The sequence below is a fragment of the Haliaeetus albicilla genome, chromosome 11 (assembly GCF_947461875.1).
Source record: "Haliaeetus albicilla chromosome 11, bHalAlb1.1, whole genome shotgun sequence".
Lineage (NCBI taxonomy): Eukaryota > Metazoa > Chordata > Aves > Accipitriformes > Accipitridae > Haliaeetus > Haliaeetus albicilla.
This window is the reverse complement of record NC_091493.1, coordinates 7,806,656-7,828,182: the sequence shown is the minus strand read 5'-3', so window position 1 is coordinate 7,828,182 and position 21,527 is coordinate 7,806,656. Positions and strand designations below refer to the sequence as shown.

General features: G+C 38.5%; 1 protein-coding gene across 4 annotated transcripts in view; it reads right to left on the bottom strand.

Moving 5' to 3' along the window:
- ANK3 (ankyrin 3) overlaps positions 1 to 21,527 on the bottom strand; it is a 381,574-nt gene that overhangs the window by 270,848 nt on the left and 89,199 nt on the right. Inside the window, exon 1 of one of the 4 annotated variants that reach the window (XM_069796012.1) lies at positions 5,713 to 5,865. The exons of the other annotated variants lie outside the window; for them this stretch is intronic. Within the exon in view, the coding sequence (XP_069652113.1) occupies positions 5,713 to 5,715 (3 nt within the window). The 5' untranslated portion in view covers positions 5,716 to 5,865. Of the gene's footprint in view, positions 1 to 5,712; positions 5,866 to 21,527 lie in introns of those variants that run through there. 4 annotated transcript variants of the gene reach the window in all.

The window sequence follows — 21,527 nt, the reverse complement described above, 5'->3', positions numbered from 1 at the left end:
GAAGCTGCAGCAAAAAGAAAAGACAAACAAAACCAGTTGCAGCCTGTAGTTGTGCTAATTAAAATCAATCCATTGCCAGTGTCTTACACCAAGTTAAAAATTGCAAAGAAATTAAGATGATGTGATATGGTAGCAAAACAAGAACTGCATTAATTAAAAAGTTAAAGGTGAGGCAAAATTCCACAAAAACTAAGAATTAGAGTTGTATCTGTCTCCAGTACTGGAACTGTATGCTTTTCACACATTCAATATGAATTGACAGGATTTTCTCAACCTCTGCCAGGTAGCGCCTGCTGTGCCACCCTGGTGGTTCTCCTCCTCTGTGGGGGATCCACCAGGGAACCTCCTGAGTGCGCACCTTGGGACTGAGCTGTGGCCAAGAGCAAGTCAGCATGAAGGGGCAGAAGTGCAGATAATGCACTGCCTTCCCTGCTAAAAGGAAAGATTGAGCATTAATTCTTCTGCCATGAAATGCATTTTCAGTCCCATTTGCCATTACACCAAGGAAGCCATTAACACTGTGCCTCAGGAATGAGGGGTAAAACATAAATAAGACGGAGCCTCAGTAGCCAATTATCAAGTTATGTGTTTTCCAAGCCTTGCCCTGAACTTCACCTGAATCCCCAGCCTACACAGTGCAGCGCTCACCTTATTCTCTCCCCAATCTCATAGGGCTAAAGGAAGAGACTGAAAGAGTTTTGCAACTTTTGTTGTGTCCTAATTGCCACCAAAGAAACACAATGGATGAAGATGGTCTTATCCCTAAAAAAAATAAAAAATTTACATCTACTTTTCTACTTTTATAATTATCACCCAAATAAGCAGAATATTCACACATGTTTCTGAGAATATACAAGTCATACCATCATTATGATAAGTTTATAGCTAAGATTTTTCTCACCTCAACAACTTTAGCAAACACCCAACGTGATTCACAAACAAGGATTTGCCAGTATTTTTACTGGAGGCTAGAAGTTTACTGGAAAACATACTGAATTGGCCACCTCCTGCTTTTATGCTGCAGAAAACAACAGGATAGCATTTTTAGCATGGGCATCCTGCTAATGAAATAACAAGGGTACACAGTAGCTATGATCTGATCATAAATCATGATAATTTTGTATAAGGAAAACCCATAAATATAGTAGAAAAGGATCATGAAGTAACTAACTACAGACACACTTTAAAACATAAGATTACAGTAAAACTCAGCTAAATGGAACATTTGCAAAATACCTAACTAGCCATTTTCACCTGGAGAGGGTTGGGTGTTATTTTTCATTAAAACGAAACTTAACTACTGATTTATTCACTTATCCTTGAAAGATCAGCCTCTGGGGGGTCTGGTTCTCAGTCTGCAAATTTGTTCTGGAACTCCAAATTTAAAATAGCAAAAGGGGAAAATAATGAATCACACAAAATCTCAACCTAGCCTTAAGGGACATGCATGACCACACATCTACAGTAATTCACAAGCTACAGCACCAAAAATCTCAGGCAGGAAAGAGATGACCTCAGTGAAGTATCCACTCCTGAAGCAGACAGTGTTGACGTTCAGCAACAATGCCACCACTGAAAAACCTTTCCACTTTCACTGGAAATTACCTATGGAGTTGATAGGGCACATGATATAAATGACCAAATTGGAATTTTTCCAGACAGGGAAAAAACAAACCAACCAGCAAACCAATCCAATCCAATCACAAATCATGATAATACTACCCCTTTTTCTACACTTGTAGCGATGACAGCTTCTCAGGGTTTCTTTCTACCAACAACCGTAGAGTCTGTGTGTTTGTGCATGTTATCAGATAAGTACACTTAAAAAATAGACTTCTGAATATAAAATGGTAAGTTCAAGTGCAAAGTAGTTAATGGGTAGCTAATATACAGTTATCATTCACAAATAGCACTTTGCACCCATAAGACTAGAATATGAACATAATAAAGAGCAGGTGGAGTCTCAAAAATAAATGCTCATTTACAATCCTTAATGCAAGTAGTAGCTTCTACTAAGCACAAGTTAATTAGTAAAAATTAAAGCTAAGCTATTAAATGAATACTTTTCACAAGCATAAAATAAGTCAAAGAGGATGAATACAGACTCATTTCAAATCTAAGTAGTACGTTTGATCATATATTTAGTACTAAATAGATGTATTTCAAGTGCATTTCTGTATATAAAGTCATAAGGGCAAAGTTGCATGCCAAGTTACCATGACCAGAGCAGATTATCAGAAGGCTTATTTCTAAGAATCATTAGTACTGTTCTAGAGGTAACCAAGGAATAGATCAAGAAAATATTAAATATATTTATCAATTTTAACTTGTTACAGTGTACCTGTTGCACAGCAGTTCAAAACAAGAGGTTTTAATTTATCCATATTAATAACTCAGCTACTTTGGGAAATTGGGGTTACTGATCAGTATGTAATCCACACCTCCTGACACTTACAGCTTCCCCAAACACCTTTGGCTAGAGAATAGGAGACAAGACAGGGGAAAACTGCAATGCTGAAATGATACAAAGCCATTTTAGGCCTTCTTTGGGAGGAACTCCTTGCAGTTTTAGAACTACCTGCATGTCATGAGGTTATCCAACAAGAATGCCAATAAATCTTTAACTTGCTAGTATTTTTTAATAATTTGGCCCCAGTGTTTACAGGAGCTTTGCAAAATTAATACAGAGAAATCAAGTCCTCACAACATCAAGTCAGACAGTCCTCATCATTAAAAGCTGCAGGAGAGTATATGACTTAGCCATTCGGCCAAAAGAAATGCAACCTAGAAGAGCCAGGGCATTCACGCAATTCTCCCATCTTCATTATTCTGGAAGGTCTTGATTCAGTTGTTTCTGATGAGCACAACTAATTATACTTGCTGCTGGGGAGAGTGAAAGAAGCTTCCTGAGGGAGCTAAAGGTTTCCTTCTATAGAACAAAGCCAGTAGTACATCCATCCTGGAGATTCACTGAAAGTTAGGACAGCCCAGTATAAAGTTTTGTTCAAGTAATTTACCACTTTGCAATGTCCTAATAAGAAAGGCAGGGTGCTTTTAAGACATTGTGATAACTTGGATTTCAAATGTGACAGTTTGACAGGTGAAGCAATGATGCTCACCAATGCAAGTTACTGAAATAAGCCTGAGGTACAACTCCCTGCAGCTTTTAAAACAGCCATATTAGCTTGAGCAGACAGACACAGATGATGGTACCCGAGTAACAAAGATGCTCTGTCAGGCTGGATCTCACTACAGTCTCCACCATCTTTTCCAGTTGCTTCTCTGCCTTTCAGCACTACCTCAGTTTTGTTTCTGTTGATCAAGCCAGCTAGTTTTCATCCCAAAATTACTCTCAAATTGTCTCACTCCATCAGGTGTTTCCAGCTGGATGATCTCAACACACTTGATAGCCTCATAGGCCATGTTTCACTACAAACCCTCACCTTGGCCTGACGTACACGTCAAATGACAACAAAACAGCTTGCTTTGACATCTCACAGGAGAGGGCAGGAAAAGAATTGTCCCCAGTTATGTTTGGGGCCTCTTGTTCCTTTTTTCCTCCCTTCCACTCACTCCCCCTCAAAATATTAAATAAGTGAGAACAATCCAAGCTTCAGAAAAAAATCAAGGTAACTTTACAAAAGTGAAAAAGTGGATTTTTACAGTCAGCCACAGTCAGTCTCCAAAGCTTTACTGTTCTCATAATCCTCTCACAGAAATTACCTGTGCATGTAAGCAATACTAAAAAGAAGACCCCAGACATTTTATAGCATTTTGTGAATCATACTAGTTTTAAACAAGGAGAGATCATAATAGCGAATACCATAACCTACCATGTAATGTAAACCACCTATTCAACAGATGCAGATTATATGATTAAATATTCTGGTACTATAAATATTATTTCAAGTATATCCCAAAGGATGGTTTAAAACCCACATTTGTACAGAAAAAACTATATTATGCGAATATATTCACACATACATACATATGTACATAGACAGCAGGAAAAAAATCATTCTATAAAACAAAAGGGTTATGAATAAATAATTATCCCATGAGAATTGCAGTACGGCGTTCAGGGACAATGAACCCCGGTATTTAGTGCCTATACTTCTTACTTTATAATCTACTGTATGTTATATTTGATATTCTAGTATTTTATTTCCCATAAAGACTCTGGGAAATGGTTATGCAAGTAGTTTTAACTAATGTTGTAAACAGGTTTTCAGCTATTTTGCCATATGTTAAAGATGGCAGAAGATGTTACAACAAGTGATGAAATTCATTCATGAAGAGAAAGCCCAAGAATTCATGGGGTTTTATGCTCTAAGGGTAGGAAATAGTTTTGGCGCTCTCCCAGAATGAACTGTTTAATCAGAAAACAGGTTGCACTGAATTAACTAGTAGTTCCATGCAGCAAATCTCACTGACTCTTCCCATCATTGAAATTCTCCTTTAAGGGATAAACCTCTGCTCACTTAAATCATAGAAATATGGGTATGTGCAGCTGTGACTGTTAAGGCTAAGCAATATCGTGACAGACACTAGTGTATCAACATTACAGGAGTTTCTTTTAACCTTCTGAATATACCAGGAAAACTCCTCATTTGCCATTGCCACTAGACTGTGGAGAAAGCATCACAGTAGTGGGTAGACTGGCTTTTGGGGCCCCTGCAAGTGTGAAAGGCAATGAGGAGCTAGGAATTTGTATCCCTAGAGGAGGAGGAGTAATTTGTCCCTTTGAAAGTATTTTGAAACACCTTAGAATACCTGTGAGCAAAGCAAGGACTGAAGGGGACATTACCTTTTAAAAGTATTCACTCAATATTAATGCTTCTAGAGATACTTAATGTAAAACATGGCATTTAAAACACCATCCTGGTAACAGCCCTTGTTTACAAAGATTTAAGTAGACCTGCTCAAAGGCATTCATATGTTAGACTATGAATAAGTGCTGCTGTAAAAGTAAAATACATTTTTGCCTTCTCTGAAAATGCAGCATAATACTGAGCTCACTTGGAACTCTATCTGCCCTAACACCGAGATAAATAAGCTCATTCTTTTATTTTTCCTTTAAACATCAGTTCACAGTGGTGTATTTCCATTCTACCAAAAATCTCACCTGCATTGTGCATCTCCTGGAGCACAATTAAGTACCTGTAAAACCTGACTGACTAATTTCCAATTTATAAAAAGTAATGCAATTATCTTGTTCAAATTAGATTTAATCACAAAGCCTCCGAGTGGTCTAAGAATATTTTCTTGATACATGCTCAGCTGAAAACTCCCGTCATTTTTAGCAGGGTACACAATAGCCATTTCTGGTTGTGTATCTCTCCTTCCAGTTTGATAATCTATGGTTAATTGCACCACCCTGGAACATCTCTTCCTAGTTTGACAGTTAATGTTTAATTACACCACCCTGGAAAATCTCTTCAAACGGTATCTGGTTTCCAAACTGAAACATCCAAATCCAAAGGAAAATGTTAGTAACCTTTCAGAGAGAAGCATGTCCTGCAATCCAGGAAAAAAATTCTGCAGAAAACTAGTATCCACCAATCCAACAAAGCAGCTCCCATTTCATCCTTCTTTCAGCAATGCCACATAGAGCTGGTTTCCAAGAGCACAACAGGCTGCTGCTAGATGTCAGCAGCAAATTAGTAAAAATGCTGTCATGATGTATGCGAAGATGGAAAACATCCCACTTACCATCCTTCTCAGAATATATACTCCAATAGCATCCACAGTACCTGCATGTCAATATTCTCCTATTGCCTTTATTGTTTTCATTCCATAAATTGGCATCAGAAATAAGAGCCAAAGAAAGTGATAACAATGTAGATAGGGATGCTCAGTGCCACAGTCACTTACCTGCAAAAGGAAAAGCACAGGGTTTGAGCTCACTAATCACAGAAGTTAGCTAATCTTATTAGATAGCTGCTAATTATCTCTGACACAAAGAAGGATTACATGAGGCAGGAAAAGAAATGTTTTTTTTTAATAGACATTGATGGGTTATATTGGGGAAAGAAGCAAATATTATATTTATCCAGAGATCAGAAACATTTCCCTTTCTGTTTGCTGAAGAGCAGATGTGACAATGAAACAGGTGGTGGAAATATAAACCCTTCTAAAACCTCCAGGGTGTTTTCTCAGGAAGTGTCTAATGATTGTCACTAGATCTGTTGCAGTGCTTACTTTATAGGCTAACGTGGTGCAAGTAGTTGCTGGGGTTTTGCCAGTGATCTCCTAGGCAACTGGCTGCTCAAAGGAGCCACAAATAGAAGCAGTAAACCCCACTCCCGATTTCAGTCTCAAAGCAGTTTGCACTTATAACATTCACCATGCAAGAAAATAGACATCCTATGGGTGATGAAATAAGCATGCGTTGCCTTTCTTAACATACTACAGCCACAAATTTGGGGAATAAGAATCAGATCTGTGCATTAGTTACAAGAAAATAACTGAATAGCTTATTAAAAAACTGTTTCCAATTCGATAGATTTTACAAAGAAAATCTCAATTAACAACAGTGCAGTGTTCACACAGACTTCTTAGTAATACAAGGTACTCATTTGGACTCGTCAGGCATCAGAGAAAATGAGAATTTATTCTCTTATATTTTAAAGATTTATTATAATGACTTCATATGGTTACTTATTTCTGTTTAGCCTACAATACAAGCATAAATTTATTAAATTTAGGTCGCCCATGCATTTTATTTCATAAGACAATAAATAGCAAGTGAAAACCTAGAAAGAGTAATCTGCTGTCAGCTGTTCTGAGTAACCAGTTCATATATTATTTAATTACATCTCTCCAGAATAACAATTCATCATTCATGATTGCTTATTAAATATAATTTTTAATTTCTTCAGCAATTTTCTTTGTAACTCATTTGTAAAAACAGCAGGTATTTTCTTTTATAAAGAAGTATTAGGATTATTAAAAAATTATTATTGAGTACCTACACAGCAAGCTTATTTATATCTTAGTTTCCTCTGTATTTATATAACATTATAATATTTTACAGAGAAAATTAATCATTCGCCAGAAGAGATTGTGGAAAGAATTAAGAGTTCTCTCTGCAAATCAAATGAATTCTAGTTTTAAAATATATTTCAATACAAAGCATGGATGCTTTCAGATAAAAGGTATTCCCTCAGTTATTCAGAGTGCAGATGTTAGATAACAGCAGGCATAGATTCACCAATGAAGTAAACACAACCAAAACATAAGAAAATCTCATGCTGCTAACTAATGTCAGTGTCATACTGATAAGGTCAAAATTAATTTTAAAGCCTCCTACAATCTCTTAACAGAGAAAATATCAAGGAAATATATAAGTAAACACATTAGTCATATAGACACCTTTGTAAGCAGACAAAAATACGTGCCACAAGTGTACACAATTTTATCGTTTTTATTTGAATAAATGCATATTTCAATTTTAAAACTGGAAGCAGCTTTGCAGGTGTCTAAACATTTCACTATATAAAGAGAGTCTTACAATGTCATGGTTAGGCTAAGTACAGAGTTTTACTGTCTTGGAATGTATTATTTACAGGTTTTTAATTAGAGCTACAACGATGTCTGGTTGAAAAGGGACTCATTATACACAGTTCATACTGCATGATGAAAATAAGAAAAGAAGATGTATGTAAGCTAACCTGAGTGTCAGAAACAGCCTAGGTACATCACACAAACCCTGAGTTTAGTACAATCTACTTTTCAGCTGTGTTGCCTCTGAGAGAACTTACACAGAATTCTGATGCATCAGTAATGTTGTATTGTGTCATGCAGACACAGCCAATGACCTATCAGATTATCTCATTCAACCTCTACCAACACAGGGTACGTAGCCTCCAGATACACAGCATACCTGGAGTTACACTGCTTTATAATGCTTAGGTGCCAAGCCAGGAATCCAATTCTGAGTAGATATACTCTGTCTTTAACTGTTTTTTGGTTGCAAGTGTTGAGCATTAGGAGGCCCATCCTTATGTGAGAAAATTAGTTAACAGCCTGTTAGTGAACAAGGCATCTCTTCAGCTGATGGGGCAACCAGCATCTCATGAGGCCATTTCCTCCCTTTTCTTGAAAACTACTTTCTGTTTGGAGTCCCAGTGGCAATACACAGAGTTGATCTCTGTTTAACAGCTCATCTGAAAGCTTCCACAGCTGCTGATCATGAAGGATCTGAGTAAGTTGAGAGGAATGGGGACAGCCATCGGCCACCAAGCCTTTGAAGAGATCCCACAAAAGGTCTCAGCTGGGCAAAAGCAATGGCTAAGGGCTTTGCAAGATTGGCCTCAAGGTACACAAGGTGGCCAGTAGCAATTTTGCAGGTATTTCTGCAAAACAATAACAGACCTGACCCAAGACCTTACAATCAACAGCAATAGCTAAGAAAAGGACAAGGTGCACATATATTCCCTATGCCCATTTGGAGAGGCAATAAGAGCAAGGAAGGCTGAAGCACAAAAAAGAAAAACACAACAGCAGCAGCTGTGCTGAAGGACATAAGGCTATTAGAAGATGAGGGCAAAAGGCCTTTTTCAGTATTGATTTTATCCAGAGAGTAACATAAAGAAGAAATGTGAAGCAAGGCCTCCGGCATGAGGATTCTTCCTTTCATGGACAATTTTTGCAGTATGTCATTAGACTGGAGAGAACAGCTACCTGGACAAATTATGGCACAACATTTCTTCAGTGTTTAAGACCAAGTGCTTGTGCCATTCCTACAAAGAGTTATGAATGGGAAGTTGTTCTTTGCTACCAAAGTTCTGCTGAGGAAACCAGAAGCATTATTTAGAAAAAAAACCCCACAGACAAATGGACTATTGTCAAAAGATGTTCTGAAGGACAGAAGAAAATGTACTAATTAATTGAAAGAGAAATTTGTTGAGACCTTACATTTTACATGAAAGGGTCTAGTAGTGAAGTTATTTGCAACTGCTTCATTTCCAGGGAACAAACTTCATTGCAAGTCTGGTAGGGAATTATAAAAACCAAGGGGCTCAGGTTTATTTCTTAGCTGCAAACAAGTTACCACAGGATAAATAAGCACAATTCCCACGAGAAAAACCAAGAATTTTCATTTGCTTTCCAATGCCCAATTTTCCACAGAAAGACAACAGTGAAAAATTACACCAAGTTTCTCATACACTTCCACCTGCCTGAATAAGTTCTGTAAAGGAGATGAGGGGAGAAACCAGAAGAGCTGGCCCCTGTTCTGAACTACAGCCAGGCAAGTTTAAGAGGAAAAAAGCAAAACCTAATCAGCTAAAAGTTACGCAGGAGACTTCTGCTAAGGTCTCTGAAGGCGTGAAAAGCAGATTAAAAGATATTGCATTGGCTGAAAAGATAGAGAATGGGATGGAGCCAGTGACTGAGCTGGGCAAAAGTCTTAGAAATCAGGATACAGTATATTTAACTTCATGCAGAAAGACAGAGATGAAAAGAGCAGCATGGCAAAAGCACATGCCAAACACCCGGCAAGTCTGGGGGAAAAAAGGTAGTCAGAGCTGACAGAAGAGGGATAAGCTTACAACAAACCTAGCCAAGAGAAAACCATGGCATAAGCCAACTTTACATCAGCAGAAGTGAACAGAAAGTGACAGATTTTAGAACTCTGCAGTATGAAAAGCCAAGCCAAGAGACGATAGGAGAAGGAAGGAGAAGGAAGACTTCTCAAAGCACAGTCAAGGTTAGTGGAGGATTGGTATGAAAAAGGAGCACATTACTTTTTCCCCCCATTTAAGACTGACCCACTATTTTATAATGTGGTGGTATTAGGAAGGCAAGAAAAGCTACACCGGGATAGGGAAAGCACAGTTCTTTAAGGAGTGGAAAGAAGAGAAGCACTAGTCAGAACAGAAGTAAGGAAAAAAGCATCAGAATAAAAGGAAATGTGGGAGAACAAGTATGAACAAGAACAAAATATTTTACAGACTTTGAACCTAGAGTAAGCAACTTTTGTAGACTAGGGTAGGGTATGAGGTGGGAAGGATGGAATTGAGCAAGGTTTTGAATATAATGTAAAGGCAGCATGAAAAAGTCTAGTCAAGTGACAAAGTGTCTTATCAATGTTCAGTGAAGGACCAGCACAACTTTGAGCTCTGTTTAAGTGTTGCATCCAAAAGTCAAAACAATGCCAACGGTATGACACCTTCCCTGAAAATGTGTAGGATTCTGAAAATTAGGACTTTCTGCAAGACAAACAGATGCTGGCATAGACAAAGGTGATACTCCCTGGAGCAAGCAAAAAAAAAAAAAAATATCCAAATTGAAAACGCTACAGTTTAGGGAAACACATCATCAGTCCCCACTCCATACATGTCCAGTCAAACTTTGCATCAGCTCTACTTGGCTCTTAAGTTATAACCCTGTTGTCTTAAGTGCTGCTTTCCAGATGATACTGTTACCTTCTGCTGCTATGAAGTCAACTAAAACCAAAAGATTGATTTTTCTCTTGCATACAATAAACAGGAAAGCCCCCAAAATCATTACACTAAAGGCAGTAAGATACTCTTGTCAGCAGACAAATAATTCCTCACATTATGTTTAACCAAACAGTTTGAAAAAGAGTAAGAGGTTCTCTGGTCTGCAGGGAAGCAGGTGTCAATGGAGGCTTGCATCAGCACTTCAGCTGAGACTCCAGACACCTCAGAAGAGTCATGATCCATTTACTGTTCAAGTCCATCTTTAAGGAGCAATGGTTCTTGTTTCACAACTGGTGACAGTGCTGATAGTCACCTTCACCTACAGGAGCTGATGACAAACTCCCAAGAACTTTTCCCTCATTCCACCAGATTAATAAAGACCTACTTGAAGTCCCTAAAGGCAGTATAGATCCTTCATCTGAACAAGATTAACCTCCGTTCCAGAAGATAAATCATTGCAAATACCAACAATCAGTGAATTCACATCCCTGTGCATCAAGCCCTGTTGTCCTATAGTTAACAAGCTGAGCAGAGGCCTGGGGTTTACTCTGGCAGGGCAAACTATAAGAAACCAACTACTAGACCTTGAAGCATTGACACTTGTATAAAACTTGTCACATACTTTAATGAAACTGAACAAAACTTTTAATTCATTAAGTGGATTTTGGATCTGATTTCTACCCAATAAGTTAGATTTCCTTCTGTTCACTCTTTCTGATTTTATGGCATCCACACACAGTATGGTACCAGTTTTTACTATCTGCAGTCAGTGAAGGAATGTAAATCTGGGAAGTTATTTTCTATATAGAAGTTAATAATGCTAATATTGTGAAATGCCCCTTTGCTCCATTTACATGTCAAAATTTATAAAAAGATCTGCTACATCTTTCCAACATCATTTTCTGTGCCCTGCAATTCACTGTTAAGAAACAAGGACTGTTGAGAAATAAGGGATGTCTAGAAGACTGCAAGACATAAAAAGAAAACCTTTTAATGTTTAAAATAACACAACATTTTTTTGAAACAATGATTTTTAACAGTAGAGGAAGACTTGCATTCTTTTGAAAAGAAAAATTATTCTACGTTTGGAAGCAGGTTTATCTATAGAGCATGAATACTATTCACCTCATGAAAGTAACTTGGAGATCATGTAAGTCACTCCTGACCACACCTGTTGGAAGAAAAAAAACCAAACAAAAAACCCCCTCTAAACAGCTGTGTCACAATCAGATAAAAACAACTAAACTGAAAATGACTGAGGCAGATGTTTAAAAAAAAATTTCCGTCCATAGTTAACTGGTCTCATGCTACTGAACAGTTTAGATAGGCTGCAGTTAAAACACATATCCACCCTATACATTCTTTTTAATCACACATGAACATGTTTGCACAGAGCCAAGGTAAAACGCAAAGGCTCCATTAACAATACCTGACATGACCTTTTATCCTTCTAGAAAATGGGCTGGTAGCTCATGAGTGTTGTAGTCAGTCTAAAGGCAAAAAGCCCCACAAAAAAAACCAAACCAATTAAAAAAACCCAACACAACCAAAGAAAATCCAGAATAATTCCTGAAAACAGAAACTCACTCAACTACTTTGGCAGGGAAAAAAAAAAAAAAGTCAGCAAATGCTTTTTTAGAGGAAAATGCGTTCATTCCAATTGACAGTGAGCAACAAGGATAGAAAAGTGGCTGTCCTTACCATTTGGCTAAAGTGAAATACTTTTTCTGCTCAATAATCCTGTGAAAGCACATAGCAATAACAGATGTACAAACTGAAACAGAATGTAGTGGTTATCTCCTGGAGTTTAATTTTTTAGTGATTGCAGATGGCTCCAACTTTAGTTTATGCAAGGTTTTAACAAGCTGGAACTATGAGAAATTGGGACACAAGAAAATTTATTTCACAATGAAATCCCAAAGCGCTGAGCATTAATTTGCATTTTAGCAGAAATTCATCATCTGACCATGTCACAGATATCCCCCACCCACAGTCTATCTCTTCTTTTCACTGTTGACTAGGTATCTTTAGGCCAGGACTCTAAAAAAAGAGATGCAGGCAGTTGCTAAGGTTGGACTGAAATGGAAAGACTGAAGATAAAACTGCTGCTGGGATCAGTTCTTCCACATGATCAGTGCATATATGGCCTGAATCCCAAAAGATTCCTGAGCAAACCTGATGCCTTTTTACTAGGCTTCTTTTAAGGACAGTTTGGAAAGGTAAAGATTGAAAATGTAGTGTGGGGATTATAAAGGATTCTCCGAAACTCACGGACATGTGGTGCACATAGTGACAGCAGCACTTACCTGAGAAGGTTGATACAAAACACAGTTCAAAATCTGATAAAAAGAATAAATTTTGCATATTCTCCCTCCTACACTCTCTTAGTAATTTTTCAGAAAAACAGTGGCTCTGTAGTAGTTTTAATGCTTTCTTCACTAAAATCATTTCTATTGCTTTTGGTATAATGCCAGCTAACTCCATAGCTGAAAAAAAAATAACAGAGAGCTTGCTTTTGATCCACTACTTCTTTCATGAAAGGAAATACTTACCTTTTCAGTCACAACACAGGTATTGTTTTCCATGAAGTACCGTGCCTTATTTGGCATCAAGACAACACTTGACACTTTATCCAGAAGTACCAAAATTTACCTCATAGAACTGGCATTCACAAGTATTATATATCCCACAATTATTTCAATAAATACCAAGTCAACCTCATTAAACAGCATGCACAAGCACATCGCAATGAATTACGCTAATGCCAGAATAAAAAGAAAAAAAACCCCAACACCCAATTGACACTTAAGGGAATTATTTAGTGGAAAAGAATGATTAAAAAAGTACAACACATACTTTGAGATTTTTTTAAAGCAAAATCAGGCACCTTTCTGAAAAACATACTTCTGTCAGAGTACAAATTATGGAGCTGGTTAAAGAAATCAGAGTGAAATTGTCTGCCTCATGGTGTGGAAGAGTTTAATCACCATGATTCTTCCTAGCTCTGTGTTATGAATTTATGAATTTCAGATAAGCTAAGCATGCTTTGCAGATCTTGGAAGAGACTGAAATGCTTGCAGGTATTAACCCTAATACCTGAAGCCAGCTGGAGCTCAGGCAGGTGCTGTACCCATCTCAGAAGTTGCAATCGCAAAGGCATCAGACAGAAAGCATGGGTTAATTTCAGGTGGGCAACAGTGTAAGGAACTTGCAAAATTGGATTTTGGCATCTCTATACCTAAGTTTACAACAATCTTCCTGTCAAACATACCCCAAAAGGTGAATTCAGCTTAGAAAACTTATCTGCATCAAAAATCCTGCTTAGATGTTATGAAAAATACAGCACATGTGTTTTTGTGCTATTGTGAAATACACAAAGGCAATTGTGCAGCATACTAAGAGTGGGGCTAATAATTTATTGACCATATTTTGCCATAGTTACCTGGATTCATAAACTATGAGAAAGAAAGTATTGATTTTGATGCTGTAGGAAACTTGGGAGGGTAATATTCAATACTGATGAACTAGACTGAATAAGAATATTAGATGAGGACAGTGGAAGCCGCTTCGGGAAGGCTCGTGTCAAAAAAAAACCAACCAACCAACCAAAAACCCCAACAAAACTGTTAAAGAGTTTTTCAAAGAACTGACCTTTACTGTTGATGGAAGCAGAACACACAGCAACCAAAAATGCTATTCCGGAAGAGCTGTGCAATTTACTAGAATTTTCATTTCTGTCACTTGGAGTACCTTTACCATAACTTTGCTGGAAAAGTTCTTTAAAAATAAACCAGTGTTTTCAACCTGCTACAAAAACCAACTTAACTAGGTCTTCTATTTTCAACAATGATGTATATTCCCACATGCGTCAAAATCACTGTGAAATTTTATTATTTTCTGTACTTCATATATCAGTTTAATGTTATTTATTCTGTGTAGATTAATAGGTAATTACGCATTTCCATCTCTCAATTCTCAGCTAGGCTGCTATTTAGTTTAAGTTATTTAGGCTGTTACTTATGCTTACTTTTGTACAATAGCAGCAAGCAACTCCAGTTCAGCAATACAAGCATTCTACAAGTGAGATTCAAAATATTAGCACTGTAATTAAAAGGTGCCACATTTTTCACTGTGCAGTGTCACTAGCAAATATTTTTTTATTTGAGTGAGTCAATTAAGAGCTCTGCACAGATCTAGTGATCTCCACCTGGAGAAAGAGCACACCTCCTTGGCCTGCCAGGCACATTTACAAAAAGATTTTGCGAAAAGTGTGGTTTGAAGCCATTGGTTGAAATTATACTGAAATAGAAAGCTAACTTAAAAGTTACACCAGGCTACCAGACACAGCACTGTGCTAACATGGCTGCAGAACTTCCACACTACAACTGGTTTTCATCAGCCAGCTCAGACTGAACGTACAGCCATCTGCCCAACTCCGTGCAGACATGCATAGGGAGCTCTAGAAAATGAATTATTTGAGGGTAGAAGAATGGGAACATAGTGAAGATTAAGGAAAACCATTAAGGCCCACAGATTCAGTTCCCCACGTCACACCGTTCTTCTGAAAGTTGCAAAGACTTTTTGGGAAACTCCACAGCATATTCAAGAAGTATGGTTATATATAACAAATCCAGTCTGTATTGCTTCTAGAGAGAGACCTGGCAAAAGGCTTGCATGGAAATGCATACATGAGGATACCATTACAGCAGTCAATTCGAGGCATCGCATTACTTATAATAAAGAAGAAAGTGTCATTGCTTTAAGAACAAACTTACTTTCATTCTCCTAATAGCTACCAGTTCACTGATCACAGCTTGTGAAACAGCTTGCTTTTCAGTTTATAGCCAGAATGTAATTCAAGTAGGGATAATGTAAGATTTCATAAGAAAACCTACAGCAATAGCAATACAGGGAAAGTTTCTGTCCCCCATTTCCATCCTCAGTGGTGACAGAGAGGACAGAGGCTCCCGAGGGGCTCTGCAGATCAGGTCAAGGTCTGCTGGGTAAGCAAGTGCAGGCACTTGCCTAGAAGCTGCATAAAAGATGGGGAGGAAAAAAAAAATAATATCTAGTGAGCCACTCCATCCTACAGACTTCCTTCAAACACCCTAACAAAACCCTCAGCCTTCTGGAGGAAACAGAGCTGCCCTCAGCCTGTCAAAATACCAGGATAGCAACAGTGCCATGGTGGTCACTTTACACTGAACTGAGAACTTCCCAGCTGCTGGTTGACCATTTGCTCCTCCTGACCCCTAATAGTTCCATGAACGGGTTTTCTCCCTACTTGCTCTCCAACTTTCCCTTTTTGTTACTATTATTACTGCCTACAACCTAACAGGCCTTCCAAATTTGTGTCTTCTATACAAAAGATAAATAATTAAATGATAAAATTTAGAGACACGTGGAACCATCATGGTTGTTCTGCTCTCCTTGATCACATATTTTGCTCCCCAATTTCTTACTGTTTAGGTAGTGAAAAGATTGAAGACAAGGACCAGGTCCTTACCTCATGCAGACTGCAGCATAAAAGGGCTCTGATTGTAATTGTGGCTTCTACGCTACTATTGAGAAACATTTCATGATTATACCGTACTAAACAGGCATTTTTCATCTTCCACATCTCAGAACAGCAACCCAAACTGAAGGCTGTTATTTTTCAAACTGTCTTCCCTTTCTTGACTGCTTTCTCACTATACACACACCACCCTTTCCTCCCCAATACATCCTTGAACTATCCTGCATTGACGTTTACTATTTCATGATGGCTGTCCAGTGAACGGCACATATACACAAGATAACCATGACAACAAATAATTAGCACTTTTTGGCTGGCTGAATGCCACCTGTGAAGAAAACAGCAATTTGTCTCCTTACAAGAGACAAAGAAAAAGACTGAAGGAGCTCTAAGACACCTTGCATTAAACCATCATATTCCTTCCCTACAGTGTAATTGCTTATTTAAACACATTAAGAGAACTAAGAGTTTCTGTACAGTAAACAGAGACAGTGCCCCTCATACCCCTTCCCCTTTTACATGGCATTAAAATCAGCTGAATTAATGCAAAAGTAATTTGAGCAATAAGCCAGACCTAGGTTTTATTTCTTTTTCAAATTAAACAGTTTCAGCTTTAACTGGTGACAAAAACTGAATGGGATTTTTCAATTGCTTAGATTGTCATCAGATGCTTTTTCACCATTGGCTCCTTTGTGGGCTTCCTTCATTTTGCCTGGACATGATTGAAAATTAACTGAAATGCAAAATGGAAATGTTCCTCCACTTTATTATGAGCATTTGCCTATGCTGGCTGGAAGTCTTCATTCTTTCTCTGCCTGTTATCCCCACATACTGAAAGTGGGGACAAAAATGCTTTCTGTTTCCATCTCAGGCAGGAACACAGCCCTTCTCGTATGAGGTGGTATTAATCCATCATCTCCCCTCACTCTATTGTATAGCAAAGATCTAGAAACCCACTCCCAAATGCCACTGGCTTGTGGAACTGACAGGAAGAGAGGATCTGGGCACCAACCTCCTGCTTGTGTACCATTGTGATTCCTATAGTTTATTCCGTCACAGACACAATAAGTACAGACATTTCTGCAAAACTGAATTGAGATTTTTCAAAGCCGTGTCAGAAATACCAGCAGAAAAGCGCTTGACTGACTAATTCTATGGGTCCTCCTATCTTCCTCTCATTCTTGAGACCCAAACCCAGTCAGACCGCGCGGGGGCACAGTGGGATTAAGTGGGAGGGAAGACATACCCTTAACACAGAACATTCCTGGAATTTTGCCTGCACTGCCCACACTGCACAGCTCAAATTCATAGAATAAGTGGTTGCAAACCAGCTGGGCCCCTCCAAAACTAATGCACGTAAAAGCAGGAACCACCTTTGTCCACAGAGCCAGGACAGGCAGTCATTCCTCCGCGCTGACAGAACAGCAGCACTAGCCACCATGCCAGCCCTCTCCACGTCATACCGAAGTACTGAGAAATCAGTCAGTGCATCTGAGAGAAATAAGAGGAACAGAAGTTTTAGAGGAGGTTTTTTAGGTAGGCAAAGATTACGCTTCCCAAGAGTTCCACTCCACCATTAGGAAGTACTGTCTCGGAGAGACCCAGTAATGTCTGCAATTCAGAGTTGGTAACTCCAGTTTCTCAACAGCCATCACGCCTACGGCATCATGTGCTTACAAGTTCTGGCACGTCAGCCACTTGGGGACTGTTCACAAGCCACGTGTGTCTCTAGAGAGGAGCCACTTTTCCCCAAACAGGAAGGCTAAGATTAGCTTCCTGCACCTAAAATGCCTGCCTCTCAGATAAATGGCATGCTTTAAGACATGTAAATGAAGAAAGAGACCAAGTTACTATTTAAGCTCTCAAATCTCTTCTATGAACTGTAACTAAAAAACATTACCTTTACATTGAAGATAGGTGTTACATGACGTTAAGACTGCATTGAAGTTGTGCACAATACTGAAGAGCGGCAAACGGAAGAAGCAAGGCAGAGAAGTGAGAAGATGGGCAAATTGTTACTGAATACATAAACACTGCAAAGTGTTAATCAAGTGTGTTTCTCCCTATATCAAGTTCATGGCATACAGTACAACATAGTGTGAAAGTTTTCACATTAAGTGCTCTTCATTGTGAAGAGAGAGCAGCAGATTTTGTTTCCAATGAGCAGGGTCTTGTTTGAAGCCTTTACATCTGACAATGTACCAGTCGGAGAGAACAAAATTACTCTTTCCATCCTCTCCCATATTTCCATACTTACACCTCCCCAAAGAAAGCCAGTAATTTTCAAAATGTTTCCAGCATTAATGTACCTGATTCTTTTAAATAAGCAAATACATATGTATTAGTCACATAAAAATCTTTAAAACTATACATAAAATCTGCAAAATCTGCAGCAACCCATGCTTATTAGCATATCTGTGCCAGTTTAAGTGAATGCTATTGATTTAGCTCATCAGATAAACATGTTTACCATCAGCTATGCTTCTCCTATATTTCCAGTATAAAGCTCAATGACAAATACACAGTGAAGAGTCTTAAAAAGGACAGAACAAGTACTTGTCATCCATGATTTCATGCAGAAGCTTCCAGTCCTAAGTGCCCATTTGCATAAATTCAAACGTGAATGCAGGAGTTAAGACTAACTTCCTCAATATTCAGTTTTTCCCACTGCTGCTACTTTTCAGCAGCAAAATAAGACATTGTTATCCCTCACCTACCTCACCATGGTCCTGAGGCAGATGTGCTCATTAAGTCATGCATGCTAAAAAGTAGGCATAGATTATCCTAAAGTTGCTTTAAATACATTATTTGTTCCCTTGAAAATTCCACTGAAAGTGAAAGAGAAAATACAAAGCAAAGTAGTACACTGAACAATTCAAGGAGTTCCACATTTTTCATTTAACTTTTCTTCCCCTCTTCCCTTCTCCCCCTCTAGCATTTCCAGATTGATTTTTGAGATGTCGATGAGGGGAGACAACTAACATCCAGACTTAATCCCATGAGTGCCATTCTCTTACAAACAGTGGAACCTACAAGAGAAGACGACGGGGCAAAAACAGGCAGTATGAATTAAAGAATTAACCTGCCACAACAGGGATACAGCAAGGTAACTAAATGTGCCCTGAGCTCATGCAGCAGCTTTTTTGGCTGCTAAACCTGAGATGGTGCCAGTTTTTGATTGCTCATGCTATGGAACACATCAGTGCTTGAAAGGTCTTCGTGGCTAACCTCATTCTGTTTTGCTGCAGCTAGGCTAGACAACAGTCAGAAATCCCCCTTACCAGTTTTCTTTCAACTCTGTTACCCTTTACACTTATCCAGCTCAGCCTGTTTAATGCAGACTTCACAGCATCAAATATACCTGTCTACATAGTGACATTTAAATTATAAGGGGCTTGCTACCATTAAAATTGTATTCTTGCTAGACTACCAAAATACTCTATCAACTGCTTTCAGAGTATATTCTTACAACCCTATTAAAGACTAAATACTTTGAAAGATGAGTACGGTTTGCATTGTAGCAGTTTACTTTGAGGCCAGTAAACTGCATATAATGGCATTTGATGCAGATCTCCGATACAGGAAACAACTTCACTACAAGCTCTGAAACACATCACCTACAATATTCTGCACTACCTTTGAAGCTGTCGATCATGGAGCACCTCTGCTGGTTGGTTACAGTGTATATGAGTGAGAGTGGTTCAGAAGTTACAGCATGAGACTCCAAATTGATCTTTCTTGGGTTTATTCCCAGCTTTATTTGTGACCTGCAATGAAACAAGTAGTACTACAACAACTCTAAAAGTACTCTACCCAAGACCTAGAGTACAGAGACTGAGCAAGGTACCCAAAATTGTGGAGCACTGAGAATTGTAGCAAAACCAGAATTTAGGTGTCCTGGCTATTGATTACCATGGAAGTCTCAGTCAGGCTGTGTAAGCTGAAGTCAAACACATTGAAATGTGCATCTTGTTACAGCAGTACAGAGACATTTATCAATAGCAACTTTACAACACTGTGGTAAAAAATTACTAAATCCTATGCATGATGTGTTACCCAGCTGTAAGGTAGCAAGTAGTATCCTACATTTTACATTAATGTAGATAGGGTGTAAATTTGTTCATCATTTTAACCTTTTCTGGTGTTGCCCACTACTTTGCCTCTCCATTTTGATTACAAACTGGATTGGTTTTATTGCTACCACATCAGCTCTAAGCTTCCTCTTGCTGATCAGAGTCCTCTTGTCACACCTATAATCCCCTGATTCTCAAACCCTTAATGTCTACTGTCTATTCTGTTACTTTAGGCTTTCTGTGTTCTGCTGCCATATTTCCTCCCTCTGTTCTCCTAGAAGATCTGCCATTTTTCCATTTCTCTGTGCCCTATCACCTCTACCTGAAAGTCCAATCTTTCAAGAACAGGTTAGTGCTAGTAGACTGAAGACAGCAAGCTAATTAGTTCAAAACTGTGACATTTAAGCTCAGGTAATTGTTGTGAAGATTAATCTCTTGTTCCACAAATAAACAAGTCATACTTCATTTTCACTTCAGTTTTAGTTGAGTTTCATATCATTAATGCATTTGGCAACTCAGACAAAATGCTGAGTTTTTTGTAAATTTTCTATGGAATGAAGGAAGTAGTGCCATGGAAGCATTCAGAGAAGATAAGATTTTCATGACGTTAACTCAGTAGTATTAAATATGCTTATTTCCACAAAGACAGTAACGCCATATAGGTCATGTCATCAGAAATAATTTATGCGACTATTTATCCAACATACAGAAACTTCACTTGAAAAGACTGTTTCAACCTGATATATTACAGATGTTATATTACAGATGCAGTTTGAATTTGTCAAGTAATTCAGCTAGAAAAATAACCATAATGGTATACTGACATGCTCTTCTTGCCTTGTCTCCTTTTGGCCTTATAGCTCCATGTCCTACTCATGAGGATTTGAGAAAGGAAGGTCCTCTGTTTCCTCTCTGTGAAGGGATTTGAACCCATACCTCTCCCAGTCACCAGGCAAAAGCTTCTCTCAGTTCAAATCTCTGTCCTGAACCAGCAGATAGTGGATTAAGGATGGAATTTCCACACTATCCTGAGGTCCTTGTTAGGTTTGCTGTGAGGGTTATTCTACTTTGCAAAAAAACCATTTCTACAGGGCGGGGGGTGTGTGTGTGTGATTTAACTTAGGGAAGCCAGAATAGAAAGGAGGATCCCTATCACGTTATGTAGAGGGAATTATCATGTGCTCTTATCAATAAGTAACCAAACATTGATGAACATGTACTCAGATTTTATTTTTTCCTTCTAGACATGTTTCTATGGTCATTTCTACAAGAAGAAAACCTTCCTAGCAGATTTATATTACCCCAGTCACACCCTGTAATGGCATCTCTCCGAGGCAGACTAGTCAGCTGCTTCCTGCCTGCGGTATATTAGGTCATCCTTCCCCTGACAGCCTTGCTCTCTAGTCACACAGGGCACTTCAGACAGACAGCAAGAAGGACAAATCTGTTCTTCTCCAGTCAATCTATATTAAGGGGATTGCACTGCAAAGC